The sequence below is a fragment of the Diadema setosum genome, chromosome 15 (genome assembly GCF_964275005.1).
Source record: "Diadema setosum chromosome 15, eeDiaSeto1, whole genome shotgun sequence".
NCBI lineage: Eukaryota > Metazoa > Echinodermata > Echinoidea > Diadematoida > Diadematidae > Diadema > Diadema setosum.
Genome location: NC_092699.1, coordinates 9320786 through 9337510, shown reverse-complemented (window position 1 = coordinate 9337510; position 16725 = coordinate 9320786). Strand labels below are relative to the sequence as shown.

The 16725-nt window shown below is 39.0% G+C and overlaps 1 protein-coding gene across 1 annotated transcript; it reads left to right on the top strand.

The window, feature by feature from the left end:
* Positions 1-10071: 10071 nt before the first annotated feature.
* Positions 10072-16227, top strand: LOC140238772 (uncharacterized). Its single transcript, XM_072318671.1, has 8 exons — positions 10072-10792; positions 11328-11429; positions 12553-12680; positions 13234-13459; positions 14471-14617; positions 15258-15308; positions 15602-15744; positions 16154-16227. Exons 1-8 carry the CDS (start codon positions 10150-10152, stop codon positions 16214-16216), a joined length of 1503 nt encoding a protein of 500 aa, XP_072174772.1. The 5' UTR covers positions 10072-10149; the 3' UTR covers positions 16217-16227.
* The last annotated feature ends 498 nt before the right edge of the window (positions 16228-16725 follow it).

Genomic DNA, 16725 nt, shown 5'->3' with positions numbered 1-16725 from the left:
AATCTACTCCATTTGGTCTGTTTGTAAAGATTGGTATCAACACTGACCAAGACACGAGTGTTAGCATCAGTGCATTTTAGAATTGTTAAATGATACACTACCTTCTTTAAATTGCATCTCTTTGTTGACCTTGCTCCCTGGAAAAAATGTTCATACCATAGCAAGTCAAGAAAGAAATAAATTTACTGTCCTGTCAATTGCACATCACTAATAGAATTTGATAAGTGAAAACGAGATGATGATGATAATGAATACGTATGTTATTTTGTAGTGAAATTTATTTGAATTACTCGCTAGGCTCTATTTCACATTTCAGTAAAACATAGATACAAAGTCCTCACTATATCTCTTGATGTGTAGGACAGAAGAATTATGGATATTTTTCAAAGTACCAAACAGTCAGAAATATATCGTCGCTGGGGTGACAAGACCTCATATCTACAAAATGTCAAATGTTCAGGAGAGCAAAAAAAAAAAAAAAAAGCAACAAAACAACAACAACAACAACAACAACAACAACAACAACAACAACAACAACAACAACAACAAAACATGCCAGCCAAAGCACTATTACAAATGATATAGTCTTTCCTTTGACATGCCGTGGTGGCTTCATTTTTGGGTTAAGATAGCTGGGATTTGGACAGGACATCACTTAACCATTTATCTGATCATTAATCCAAAAAAGTCAGTTTTGCCAAAACTTAAGATACAAGGTCTTGTCACCCCAGCGACGATATATGAGTTTAAATCAGTGTATTAACATGAATCATACATATCGTTTCGTGCAAGTAGGTACCCATATTATCTGCGTATCATCTGTCAAGCAATCGGTCATGGCCCAGTTCAGTTCGGTTGAATTAAATTCTGTTTCTGCATTCCATTGTTAATGCAATGTGTCAAAATGTCGGCACAACTATAAGTAAATTTGACGTAAGTTATAAGTAAAACATACGAAAGAAAATGTATAACGCACACATGTTTGAAAAAAAAGTCGTATTCAGTATTCACATGAAAGGAAACAAAGTAGATTAATTATTAGAAAATGTTGGGAACACTGGAAACCATCTTCATGAGCATAGCTCGTGTGGGTCCATGGCCCTAGATAATGTTTTAACATAAAATAAACTAACATACAATAAATTCTAATCATATATTGCCGTTATTGCCGTTGTGGACAATGGTCAAAAGTATCGTGGTGATGAAAATAAAGTAATGGTGAAATAGTAAGAATTTATTTATCCAGATAACGTAAAATGAAATGTGCACGCCTATAAATGTTCACTCTTGAATGAAAATATATGCATCGTGCCCAAATTGACGCAGTTTGCAAGAGCTGTGAAGCAACTCGAAGCAAGTCAAAGAACAGAACAGACCAAAAAACAAAAACAAAAAACAAAACCACAAAATACCGACAACAACAACAATAACACCAACAAGTCCTGAAATATTTTGATAGATCTCTGACCGCGGCATTTTTTTTTTTCTCGCCAGAACCCTGCAATGCACCTCCGGTGGGCTCCTCCGTGGTCCACTACGACTCGTCAACTTTTGAAGAAGAGACGGTCTACCGTCACGACACCATCATCCAATTCGCCTGCTCCGAGCCGGAAACCATGTCCCTCTTCCACCCCCTGGGGCAGGAGAGCGCGATCTGTACCGACGGCCTGTGGGACCTCGATGAGCTTCCCGTGTGTTTGGGTATCTTCAAAATACATTAATCATTGATATCGCGTATATGAGATTATAACACTCTGTTGGTTGCTTCATAGTAGACTATCTTTACGAGAAAGAAAAGCAAGAAAAAAGAACAGAAGGGAGAGTCAGCTAAATTATATATAGAAAGATAAAAAGACATAATGTTAAGAAATGCCCATTCTATTGGTAATTCAATACAAAAAGCTGACAACAAGACGACGATAAAGTAATAAATGTAGATTAATAAATACGTAATGCGATGTAGAAATGTAACGACTTACGGTTGCTTTATTATGTGAAGGTTCTTATTGCAATATGATGTAATTACCCCCCCCCCAAAAAAAAAATCAAGAGTAAAAACAAACAAACAAAAAGAAAAGAAACAAACAAAGAATATAAGATGGTGCCACGTACAGGGGAAAACGACACTGTGGTTCTTCATTTCGTTTTTGTTTTTTTTTTTTTAAATCTAGCATTACCTTCATCATACTCTTATTATTGCTGGCATTATTTCTTTTTCCCTATTGAAAGCTAAATGTTTGGCCCCGGACGGCGCCTCGCAGACGGGTTATTACAAACATGGTGCGACCGTCAAATTCAGCTGTGAGGCAGGGTTTCACCCCAATGGCGACTCGACTTTGGATTGTTCCGATGGCCAGTGGTCAGACACGTTGATTTGTGAAGGTAATCAAATGCAAGGAAAACATACGTCCAAAGAAGTTTTAAAGCATTTTTTTTTTTTTTTTGGTCTTAGATATGCAAACGTTGGGTCTACTCCTGGGATTGTCATGTTAGAACCAAGCAAGGTGAATATGCATATTCATTTTGGATAAAGGAATTTATTCCGTTGATCATATTCGTGATAAGGAAATTTCACATTTGGTATGTCGAGTTATTGCGGGAAATGAGATAGGGAAGTTTTGACCCCCTAAAAGGTTGAAATGTTACCTTTATAAGCTATTTTCCGGGAATATCATCTTCTCTTGAAGTAGAGGTGAGAAGGATTATAATGTGTTTATATGAGTGTGGTCGCAGTCTGTGTTCTTCTAATTTGAACTGAAAGCAAATGAACCTAAGTAGAAATGATCAGGTTTTGCCACCCCCGCCTTTTTACCTCGCTTTCATCCAACCAAAATCGAAAGAGTATGACAAGCAACGTAAGGGCAATTATTAAAGGATATTTGTTGAAATGATAAGGGGAAATAATGTTAAAGAAACTTTCATTCTTACTCAATGTAAACAATTATGAAGTTTTCTCGGGGAATTATCATTAACTGCCCCAGCTTCTGCTCCACATAATCTTTAAAGGTGCTAGAATATGAGGGCGCCATTCGTAGACGTAATAATAGCAGCCATTTTCTTTAAAGTGATTGACAATTTAAAGCTAGTTTCCTGTCAATCACGGTAGATCAGATAGGGCCTATAGGTCTACACGAACGTTTCCGTTGCTGGCTTGGATGCAAATTTTGTCCTTGAAGGATCTATAGGAAGTAGGTACAACCAATCAGGAACGACGGCCGATTCAAGAGACTAAAGGAGATTGACATTATTTCGACCATTTTTTTTTTTTTTGACATACTCACCGAACGAATTGGTTTTTGTAAGACGTTCGGATCATATTGCAGATGCGTAAGCGTGGGTCCGTGTATTAATTAATAGCGCCCTCTTGAATCTTGAGTCTCCATTTACCTTTAAAAACTTTTGGAAAATTGATTGATGTTGTAACACTATCTGAAAGAGCAGAAATAAAACATAGATATAATATTGTCTGCATCTTTACAGTTGCATATTCACTGCGTGGTTAAACGTCCTGAAAATCGCATTCAAATGTTTCGGTAGTATGTTCTTGAGCGATGGAGATTCTTAAAGAATTAAATGACCCCTAATAAAAAACATTATAATGCATTTGGTTTTCCTCCATGATTTGAACAGCAATTCCATCAGGAACTCAAGTATCGGTCGCCTTGACGGAGCCCGATCAAACTGAGCAAACAACGCCCGCGATTACTACTGAAGCGCCTGTAGGTATGTAGGCCATTTATATACCGTGCTTTAAGGCATTTCCAGTGACTCTTCCCAGTATGACTATGGCTCTGGTTCATTTCAGTTATGTGTCTGTCTGACTATCTATTTATCTATTCATCTATCTGTGATGTATCTGTGATCTATCTATCTATCTATCTATCTATCTATCTATCTACCTATTTATCTATCTATCTTTCTATCTATCTATCATTATCTCTTCTAGATATTATGTACTATTTTCTGTTCTTTATTCTTTTCTTTCGTATCTTTAAACGCGATTGTAAGTATACATAACCATACTTTATATAGTGTATAGTGAGGTGCCCGCACCTCGTCAGGGGCCCGAATACCGTCACCCCGCTTAAAATTGTTTTAAGCGCACTAAACAGAAAATTATGCCCGGGACTGTGTTCAGTACGCTTGAAACTTGGCAGGGCTACCACAACCAAGCAAATTGTGGTGAAAACCGAATAGTTTTTCGCGAAAATCTGAAATTTAATCGGAATACGTGTTGTAAGTATCACCACTGTCCCCGCACGCATCTTTTACGTGTATGTCTATGGGAGCATCACGGTCACCCGCACACGTCTTAAAGTTACGTGCTTTGTTCATGGGAGCGCGGGTGACGAGTTGCGGGCCCCTTCCTCAGCGCGCAACTTTTTTGCATCGTTCGCGTTTGACGACAATAGCTGCAAATTTTCGATATCGATCAGTGAACTTGTGATTCCATTGCAATTTTCAGCATTTTTCCTGTATGTGAGTTGGATTTCAAAGAATTTCAGTGGCGAAATGTGATTCAAATATGCGCAAACATTAACTATATAGACGAGGTGCGGGTCACCCAAGTATACATGTATTTATATTTTGCTGCTGACAATTCGTTCACGATATCACGTGTTAAATGTGATGAATATTTGATTTTAATGTTGTATAACAAAAATGAAAGTAAATACACGGTACAACAAATAGTAAAGAAGTGCTGCTGAAGCGTGATGTGTATTCATCATTGATGAAAAAACACATCTCATTATTAAACAATCATGATTTTCTTCGTATTTCCCACATTAGCCTGCCAATATCCTGCTTCGTCGCTTGATCCCGATGCCATTGTGGATCCCGTGAAAGACGGCTACGCCCTCTTTGACATCATAGACGTAAGGTGCAATGACGCTGAGCGGATGACCAGCGACGGTCCAGATCGTTTCGTCTGCTACAGTACTGAGCTGTGGGTTCCTTATCCCGATGATTTCTTCTGCTACTGTGAGTTATAAATCGTTATCATGCAGGGGCTGCTGAACGAGAAAATCGGGGGGGGGGGGGGGGAGGGGGACAGCACCCTAACTTCATCTAAGAGTAACTACTCTCACCAAACGCTCTTGGCTCCAATAAAGGAAAGGAAGATTATTTGAAAGAAAATTATACAAAGCAAAACCAATGAATTTTCGAGTATCCCTCACTTACCCTCTTCCCTTTAAGTAAAGGAGGGCTGAGGGATAGAAACTTGACTAAACTAACCAGATATACATAATATATACGTTGTTTACAGTGTTATATAACAACACAGACATCCACGCACACATACACACACACACACACACACTTTACAAAAATCACCTTCGATCAAAGTGGAGAAATATTAAAAGAAAATACAGAAGGGCAGCAACCATGTATTGGTTGCCATATTGGAGATTCGTTAACGTCAGACAAGAATGTTTGTAGTGATTTTGTGAAAGGAAAAATGAGAGTGAACCTTTTGGAAAAGACAGATCAGGATTGACAGTATAGGCCTACTGCATTTGGAGATGGTGTCCATCTTGAGCTCCCACGTGTGTATACTGATTCTCTTGTGAGTGTGTCGATTGAAGATTTACACCATAAACAGAACAAAAAGACGGTGACTTTAATTATTTTTCTCTTATACTCACCTTGTCAAAACGCGTTATACCATTGTCACTCTGAAATCATTTTGGTATCATGCACCTGACGTTAATTCACTGGTTTTTCATACACAATCATTTCACAAACACGAACACAATTTTCGTCCGGGGGAAAAAAAAATGCAGCGCCATGTGCAGCGCCATCTGTCGACGACTCTGTGTCAGTGACGACCCTCGAAGGTGAATTCACGGAAGGGATCTACCTCCACGGCGCCATTATTGAATTTAGCTGCACCTTCCCCAGTCAGCTGCTCTCCGGTGTGACTATCACCTCGTGCGCCGACGGGATCTGGGTACCTGATCAGGTTCCGACATGTGTAGGTAAGAACTCCTCTGGCTTTCCAAATCCACTACAAGTGTGTCCGTTTCAAATCAAATGATTCATCTGTGGCTGACACGATAGTTGCTCCTGCAATAGTTGCTCAGGTCTTATTTTTTTCCAAGCACTCAGGGTTAGGGTTATGCTTGTAGGTACAATTTATGCTTGGTTTAGCACGCACATATTTCATGGGAGCAGTTGTCGCAGGAGCAAATGTCACTGAACCTTGTCAGTGATTCGTCATCATAAAAGCATGAAAGATTCGGTCACTGAACATTGCTTTTCTGAACTGCTTTAAAGCCTAAACAGAACAAAAAAGAAGACCTGATGACTTTGGTAATTTTTCCAGAGTACGGGCGCGTTTACACCGACCACGGTAACGGCAACCGTCCGTTTTTTTTTTTTTTTTTTTTTTTTGCTATGGTGCGCCAAAAGGAATCGTGCGTGGTTCTAAAAAACAAAAAACAAAACCCAAACTGTTATTCTTATGTCAAAATAAGGAGCAAGAAAATGGCCAGTTGAAGATTGATTTTGTAACAAAATCATTAGCGGGGAAGTGATATTGTACTTGTAACAGAACCAGACATGATATATGAACCAGAACTGTAATTGATCGTGCTTTTTTAGCTACAAATCGTCGAGGCAAGTAAATCAAGGCAGCCGAGACAGGATGCGATGTATTCTGCGCGATTTACCACGACAGCCAGGAAAAGTAAAGTAAGATATTATTCTTGTGTAGTGCTAGGCAGGTAAAGTGAGTTGATTTCGCGATTGCTTCTCTGTCATCGTAATCTCATGTCTTCATGTTTTCTTCTGCTTTGTTTTCTTCAGATGTTCTACCCTTTGAAATACAATTTGAAATCACGCATGTGGATTTGTATGTGGCGAATTTTGTCGGGGATCTGGCAGTGCGAAACAGTACAACGTTCATCGAACTGGAGACGCTGGTAGTGTCATCGGTGAGCTAAACTTATTGTCCCTCTAACCCCCCCCCCCCCCCACGGTCCTCACTGTCTTTCCCGCTTTCTTCCTTTGTTTGTTTGTTTATCTCTCTCTCTCTCTCTCTCTCTTCTCAAAGAGATTGACATAAAGCAATTTGGTCCCATTAAGTCACATTGCTCGACACGTGAAAGTGTAACCACGACAAACAAAAACAACAAAAAAAAATTGCTCGAATCTATCATCATTCTTATTAATATTAATAACTATAATATCTATAAAGCACTTTTTCTCTGCAGACTCAAAGCTCTTCAACAGTTTTATTGCCCTCCTTATAATTCATATCATCATAAATATTCATGGTGGACAATCATGATCATAAATACACTGTGAACACTGATAATAAAGATCATCGTAATCATTGATATATATATTTATTTATTTATTATTTTTTTGTACCCGCACAATAAGCAGGGGAAGTTATATAAACCACTTTTCTTCTTTGTTTCTGTTATCACTACTGCTACTATTACAATCAACGTCACCTGGTCAATGTCGGATATTTCTACGTTGCCATTTTGTTGACGATGTCTTAAACCACATCGGATATTATAGTCAATCAGTAAAAGTCATCACTTTTCCTTTGTGAAACTCCTTGTATAAAGGTGACTTCAGTGGCCCGTTGCATAAAAGTTACTATTATGGTAACTTTGCCATCCAGTGGTAACTTCCATGGAATTCTTGATTTTGATTGGCTGTTCAGTTCAGTTCAGTTCAGTTTTTATTTCTGCATTTCAAAATCAATACAAATCAACAAATCAACAAAATACTTACATAGTCATTTACAGAGCTAATATTCGTAACGTTTGGATCATACATACATTTTTTTTTCAAGAACGAATATTATATGTAAAAGGAAGCAATAGGAAATGATAAAAATGAAATGCAGGGGACCATCATCATAAGCTCATCATCATACTCATTGTTGAGTATTGTTGCCATGGTAGTTACCAGTAGATGGCAAAGTTACCATAATTGTAACTTTTATGCAACGGGCCCCTGGATAATTTTCAGATTTTTATGTTTGAACAACTATAGACTAGTATACTGAGGACAGAGTTTCAAAATTTATGATAATTAGGATGAAGGGCAAGAATAAGAATATTTTCGAAATTTATAACCAATTGCAATGAACGAGGATGATGACATGGCAGGGTCACCATAAGAATGTATGAGTTGATGCTTAAGGAAGCAGAACAAAAGAAGAAGGCATGCATAGATTATACACAGGTGAACTCGCAAGTAAGCGGTATTGTAATGAAATTACACTGCTATGCATTTCTGAAATATGTGTGCCTCCTATGTCATCATCTTGTTCAGTGTAATTATATTTGTTTAAGGTTTTTCAAAGTTTCTCTGCTCAAGAACCACAATAGATTCCACAAATCTATACATGGAGCTGTTGATTAATGTACTACATGATGTGAAATTATGAAAATCGTCAGGAATGCCCCTCTAATGACGTTAACTTCATTCGGATCATTCTGCCACCAGATCGACAGCGTGTACGCGAGTCATCCGGGGTACCAGAAGTCATTCATCCTGTCCTTTCAGGACTTGACCAGGATTGGTGTTCGTCTCGTTGCCTTCTTGGACGCCGCTTCCGACTACGCCACGGCGAACGATCTCAACGAGACACTCTTCACCGCCCTCGAGAATGATGGCACCTTAGAAAGTAGCTCAAGGAGCATCACTATAGATGTCATGTCAGTTCTAATCTTAAGTAAGCACTCTTCTTCTTCAAAAAAAAAAAGTCTAACAGCTCTATCAAACTTGAGAGGAATAGGTTATAATTGTGGTGGCGCAGTAGCAAAAAACAACAACAACAACAAAACAACCCAACAACAACATCAACAAAAACTAAGTCAGTCATGCTATGTCCATGATAAGTATTTACAAGATGTTTTGGTATGAGTCTTCTGTCTTTGGTGAAACCAGTCTGTGGTTACTAAAATTGATAGTAGTAATGATTATAAAAGTGATAAAAAATTATACCTTTATTCTAAAAATTAATGATAAGTACGTTTCATCCACATTGCGCGCTTCACATTTTCTCTTATGTCATACATATCAAATTATTATTTTTCGTTGTTGGTAATATAATTGAATATTTTACCTAGAAAGATTGTAATTGATATACTGTATGATTACATAAAGTTCTAAAAATAGTTTTCTGATCCCTATGCTTATAATACTGATTTCTTCTATCATGTGTTGCAAAACCCTAGCCCCTTGCATGCCGCCAAACCTCGGCGAAGATATGGGCTTCGACGCAAGTGAGGAACCAGCGAATGGCATGTGGTACGCCCACGACACAAGGATTACCCTCTTCTGTCTGGACACGAGTCTTCAAGTCGAAGGACCTGAGGAGATTGTCTGCGAAAACGGTGTCTGGATGCCAGAGACAGAGTCCACGTGTGTTGGTAAATTCCCGCTACCATGCAAACCGACCCTCATCAAGTGCTCATAATAATAGTGCACACTGGATGAGGGCGAGGCTGGTGGGAGAGATGTCAGGAGTAGTGCACTTCTATAATAGGGTAGCAAGTTCAATAGAATGCTACAAGAAGACATGGCTACCGTTAGCAGATATACTGCCCGCGCAGGCCTAGTCATATTGCTAGTGACACTTGCTGCTTGCTCGTCGACATGTTTGTAGAGTATGAATGTGAAAAACTCTACATCATTTTGATATTCCTTTCATTCTTCCGATTATTTTCTGAGATAGTCTTAGCACGACACTGTTATGAATTATAAGATATTATTCCCACATATCTAATGAATACCACTGCCGTCATATCCTCGACTCCTATGTGTTGAAGGTGCCTCGTAGCAGTAGTGTCGCTTCGTAGTACGTCCATAACAATAACGACTACATAATAATAACACCATCGTCATCACTTTGACTCGGCGCTTACTCCAGAAGACACTGCTCTTCCCTGTGATGTTGGAGTTTTAATCATAAGAGTAACTGATCTGCTGACCTATTTATTTCCTCTACGAATTTTTGTATTATTTTCCTCAGTCCCTGCAGTGACTGAAGAACCAGTCGAAGCCACGAGTTCATCCTCGACGACAGCAGTGGGAGAGAATAGAAGTTCAAAGGCGGTCACAGAGTCAGGCCGAACTACTGGCGGCTTCACGACGCCGAGTGATGACGCCACTACTAAAATGGAACCATCGAGTGAAGCAGTCCCGACAACTATGTCTGGCCCCGGAGAAACTTCTCACGCAACCACAGAAAGCGTTATGCCTACATCCGAGGGGCAGGAAAAGACAACCGAAATGATCACTGAGGCTCCATTGACGCCCACGGCTCCAAGAACCGACGGTGCGGATACGGAATTTTCCCTGCCTCCAAGTACTGCTCCTACAACTCTTCCGGAAGTTACTGGAAACACGGGGCGGATTTCCTCCGCTAATTACCTGACGACCTTATCCGCCACTGAAGAAGTTCAGACAAACACCGGCGCTCCTAAGAAAAAGACGACTGAAATCATAGCAACAGATGTGTTTCTTACAGAGGTACAAACATCGCCAGACGTGACTACAGCAACTACGGAAGAAGAACCAACGACTTCAGCCTTGCCACTACCGCCCTCCGTAGTGACGACAGAAGGAGTAGATTTGTCGACACAAAGTTTATCCGTGACTATTTTCCACGTTACCACTGACAGTGAAAGCCTCTCCACAGTCGCAGAAGATTCCACCACAGACACACAGGAACCTACGGTGACAACAATGTCGGAATCTCCGACCACCTCAGCGGATGACGTAACTACGGAAGTTTCGACGACCAAGTCGACAACGGAAGGTGGGCATCAAGACAAGAAAACTGATTTTCCGACACTGTTGTCACTGTAGGTTTAATATAATTTCTTTTCTGCAGCATTGCTTTTGTAGCAAATTTATTCAATACGGCCTTATAAAAATGACTTATAACATTTTTAAGAGCCATCTCACAAGACTTACTACGATTGTAACTACAGTATAATGACTTATTTTGTGGTACCCATCCCGTCTGTATTTAATACTGTCCTTGGAAAATAACTGTAATTTTGTGTGTAAATGCATTATAATCAGTTGTCAATCAATCTACCTATTGTATCTTTCTATAACTTAGATATATCTATCCATCTATCTAATTATATATCTAATTATCTATCTATCTATCTATCTATCTATCTATCTATCTATCATGTCTATCTACATATCTATCTATCTATCTATCCATGTACCTATCTACCTCTTTACCTAAGTTTTGTAGAGAACGTGTTTTGTGTTTTGAAGAACAAGAAAGTACAAGTCTGAATCATTTTGTTTCCGATTCAACACCCTCCAAACATCAGATACTTGCTCGAGTTGTAATCCAACTACCGAGGTGTGCGTCGACCAGGAATGTAATTGTAGACCGAGCAAATACCGACTGACTGTAGGCGGTCAATGTCAAGGTGAGACACATGTCAGGGCCCGTTTGGTATGGAGCTGACCTTGACTGTGAGTTCGTTCAAAAGTCATTAGGCTCCTTATTGCCATCAACTTCACTCTCGATTGTGATATTTGGTAAAGCAAAGCCGTACTGTGTGTGCTCTCAATTTTTACCTTGGTAACTATGCAAATGCAGATGTGATTGCGAACCAATGTTATTGTATTTTTCTCTCATTTTATTAACTTCTTGTTATTACTAGTTTAGAAGTGGATAGAAGTTTTTATTTCAAGTCTTTCCGTGGGGTGGTGATGATTGTGATGATGACGATGTCGGTAGTGATGATGATGATGTGTATAGTTCTTTGTCTGACTGTTTTCTGCATGTTTGTGAAGAAAAAAAAAAGTAAATTGAAATATTTGAATAACTACCTTCTGTCGTCACTTTTTACTTCATTGTTACTTTACCGATACCAAGCATTCGAGAGGGAAAGAAAAGAGAAGTAAAATACACGGTAGAGGGGAAATAGATCGTAATAACTTTTATTTGATAACATGTGTTTCTTTGATTGATAGAAAGAAAAGAAATTCTGTTGCAGCCAATGACTCATTTCCTTGTAGTTTTACCAGGCAAATCAGTCGAATGCAGGTGTGAATAAAAAGTCTTGAATGAAGACGTATCTCTCAATAAAAAAAAACATAAAAGGAAAAGAAGGTTTTTGCTTTAAGTCTGCACAAGAATCGATGTGCAGTTATTATAAATCAAAGTTCGATCTAATCGGTGAAATTTAGTGATTAATGAAATTTTTAATCATGTTGTATTACTTAGATTAAAGATTTCCATTCTGACAATAAAATCAAAACATGAAAATAAAATGTAGAAGTTTGGTTCAAAGCATATAGAAAATGATTTGTAGCCAGCTAAACTTGAATGTCTTTTCTCAAATATACAAGTACATAAGATCCAACAAACTACTATATGACAGGGGTAGGTTTCTTATTTTCTTCAAAAGAGCTTATCTTAAAATCATTCCATTTCCTGATGTAGACATAAATCAACGCATGTCTCTTCTTAACCGCTGTCTTCAGTAACTGCGTTTGATATCTTTTCATTCTTATCTTTTCCCTTTGTGTATCTGGTTTGAACAGATACAAACTCATTCGTTCTGAACTATCGAATAATACTGGTTGACAACAACGCTGCCGTGTTTTCAAATGACCTCCTCAACAAGAAAAGTGTTGCATACCGGGACATCGAAGTCGACATTACCATAGCGGTAAGTCTAGAAATTAACTTTTGTTTAAGCTATTAAATGAACTTTATGATTTCTTTTGCAGTTGGGAAAGGCGTGTCGGCCATGAAAGTAGCAATTATGCCTTCATATAATTTTGTAGACCCTGGTCCAGTTCCTTCACACAAGTGTATTCAGGCCACAATTACATTTATGCTATCAGTTGCCATTTTGTAGTCGTCATGATTGTCGGTACAGGTACATGGCAGATCTCTGTTGGTGATTCAATATTATTGTACAGTATCAATAACACTGCTTGAGATTGCTTATGATTCTGATTACTGGTTAGATGACGTTAAACCTGATTAGGAATGGATAACATTAACGTCCATAGAGAACCTTTCGCAGCGTTGGATCGTCGTTCATTACTTTCTAATTTCAAGCATTCTGTAATTGTGTCCTCTCATGTAAAGAAAAAAAAACTCTCTTGAACCTCCAAAAGTATTGCAAAACATCACTTACTTCTTCTTTCACATTGTTATATCATCTATCGGTATACAATTAATACTTTTTTGTTTGTATTTTGTGTGTTTCTCAGATAAGTACAGTGTACGGGGGCCTGCAAAATTTCCTTGGCTGTGAAGTGCTCGAATTCAGGAATGGCAGCATCGTTGTATCATCTTTGGTATACTTCAGTCGCACAGCCTCAATATCCAACGACACAGTGGGTAATCAGGTCGTGAATACGGCCGCGTTGGACCTGGATAGGATAAATGGGACACTTTCTTCGTATACCCTGGACACTGGAAGTGTTTCAGTAACTGGTGAGTGGCAACGACTACTATAGTTTGAAAAAATAAGGAGCAGAGTTTTTTTTTTTTTTTTTGAGGGGGGGGGGGGAGGGGTCCGGAGGCTAGGTACACTACTATGAAGGGCAATATCAGCACCCCCCCCCACACACACACACGCGCGTTCACATCCACAGCCATACATAAACTAACCACGGTACGAATAAGAGATAAATTATCACTTATGAATCTATTCTCTTGATATATGGCACTGCTTTCCATGGATGAGTTATCAAATAGGCATGACACTTGTAAGTTTTTGCGCTAATAGGTACCTAATACGTTATTGTTATTGTTATTGTTCATTTTCCATCTGTGAAGATGGCTGGATAGCCCATATTCAGCTACACTAAGCTGGTCTTCCATGGAGTCCAGTTGGATGTGAGGTGGGACCACTTCACCGGGTTAAACACCCTGCTCTTTGCGATGAATGAAGGAAGCGGGATCTTTTACGTGCATGAGCTGTGACTCTCTCATGCACGGGACCTCCATTTTATGTCCTATCCGAGGGACAGAGTGTTTTGCCTCTTGCTAGAGGGGACCGTATGTTTACACACAACATTGCTCAGTCCAGACTCGGGTTCGAACCCGGGACTTTAGGATCGTAAGGCAGAGACGCGCTGCCGACTGAGCCAACTCACCGCCCTAGTTGTGAAGGATACAGTAAATCTAAATTATTCCAAGAAGATGCGCCCACTCGCCGTTAAAATAATGTATGTGTGTTTTGTTTGCTTGTTCATGAGTGGCCTCACTTTGTATCCAGTGCATTTGAAGAGAAGTGAAAGTCTACTACATTTTATTGCAGAGGTGTTAATATCATGTAAAGACACGGAATCAATGTACGAGTTTAGGGCCTGCGCATTGACGAATGGTACATTTTTAACAAATAGTGTTTATTGATTTTCCATAAAAGCGCGGACATTTTTCTCTTTGGTCTTCATTTACTTTTTGCTCTCCAATAAATTGATACGAATTTTGCTGTAACAGAAACGGACGAATGCACGTTGGGCCTGGACGACTGTTCAAGGTTCGCTGAATGTTCAGAGACAGGTGAAGGAGGATTTTCCTGCACGTGTTTACCCGGATATCATGACGCTCCGGGTAATCAACCGACTGGGTTGATATGCATCTCAGGTGAGGGGTACCTGACGGCATTCTTTGAAACCCGTTGAGGACGAGTCCCGAGTATACTCGGGCAGGTGTCTATGGGAAATACTTGTAGCAAATCAGTCCGTCATCAACGGATAATTTCAGTCATGGTGATCGTAAAACAAGGGTGAGGCATTCGATGGATGACATATTGAGATGTTATGAATATAAATATCTGTTAAACTTTTGTTTTCATGCACATAAATATCCATCAATAGTATAATGTTTGAAATGGAAACTAAGAATGTTGTAATTTTCTGTTTGCTTTATTCTGTCCCAAGGTATGTAATTTCTGAGTGGTATTTGATGAGACTACAAGACATGTTCAGCGCCGACCTTTACAACGAAACCCGCGTTTCAAACAGCTGGATGTGGAATGCAATGTCACAGCATTATAGTCATTAGTAGAACATCCGTGATGATAAGGAGAATAATGTTACCTGTGACGATAATAGGGCAATGCGTTGCTCACGTTATGGTCATGCCCATGTACAGGAAAACATAATGAATTATATATTTGCAAAATATGTGCCCAATACGCATTCTCTTCCGGCGACCAACTTGTGAAGTTGACTATAGCGTGATGACTTACAACTACATTCGTCTTTACGTTGTCATGTTTCAGATGCAACCACTGAGTCCACAACGACTGAAATACCGGAGGCTCCAGGGCTTGGTAAGAATTATTGCCGTATTCTAGCATGTTAAGACACTAAAGCAGATTAGAAAATGTCATAAAAAATAGTTGTTTATGATTCATTCAGTTTGTGGACAAGAACAATAAACCAATAATATTTCGGCATATTGAAATCCCTTACTCCTTTGACGGAGCACATTAATTGTCAAGAATGAGATGCGTGTCACAAGAGATAGATAGATAGATGGATCGATAGAAAGACAGATATAGAAAGATGGATGATTGATATCGTAACATTTCCTGGGACTCCTTCCATTATTGTCTTGAAACAGAATTATGGATCATAATCGTTATTGCCGTCGGTGGGGGCGCTGCACTTTTACTCTTCCTCGTCATCCTTATTTGCGTCGTGAAAAGATGTCGACGGGGCAAGTCAACCCATCCGGAGGAACCGTTTGAGTCTATGAAAGTAAAGGTGTGTACAAATTCAGAAATGGTGACTTTCCCTCACCCACATGTCACCTTATTTTTGAAGGTAGAAAGCTTGGACTATTTTTGTTCCCTCTTAGATTGCAGTATATGAGTCTCTGTGTTCTATATTTTTCGTCTCTTTCGTCATCATTTTAGTCACCATTTAAGCCAGTAGACCACATTTCAATTGGTCAAGACTGTTGGAATCTGACAAACAGGGATTGAGGAAAAGTAAGATGACGGTATTTTTTTCAGATTTGTAGTAACATTACAGGAGGAAAAAGAAAAAGCGAGAGATATGATTAAAGATCTACTTGCCTGGAATTCAAAGAATCTGATTAAACGATTCTTAAATTCAAAATTCTGAATGTGTTTTTCCTTCTTTTGTTCGATTTTCCAAAATTCTTTGACAGAATGAAAAGGAAGGCCAAGACATTAAACCAACTTCTCAACCTGAGAAAAATACTGAACTTTGAGTTGAACTCCGTCGTTGAAGAGGTCCTCCTCGCTGCACCGTCTGATGTTATCATGTTCCGAATGACACAAATCATTGGTTGTCTGCTGGTGAAGAATGATGGCGCCCTCACCGCACACGTGACGTCAGTTGGAATCAAAGATTAAAGTGTTAGCTGTATGAATCTAGCGCACAGACAATTGTAAAACTGTAACGATTTAAAACACTAAACGATGTAACTTGCCGATGGTAACACTGCTGACGACGTCAGAATTAGCGCATCGTACGCGTTGATTACTACATTTAAACCTTATTGTCGTATTCAGCTTAAAACAGATTTGTCTTCTTCTTTTCCTTTTTCTTTTCTCTTAAAGCAATGGTACACGTGGATGTAAAACAGATGTACTATAGAAGGACGTCATACTAAGTTGCTTATAAAAATATAAAGCTTGTGCAATAATCAGTTTTTCATTAAAACACTTTTTTTCTCTCTCTGATCGTACATATTCGCATAGTATCGTAAAGTATTTT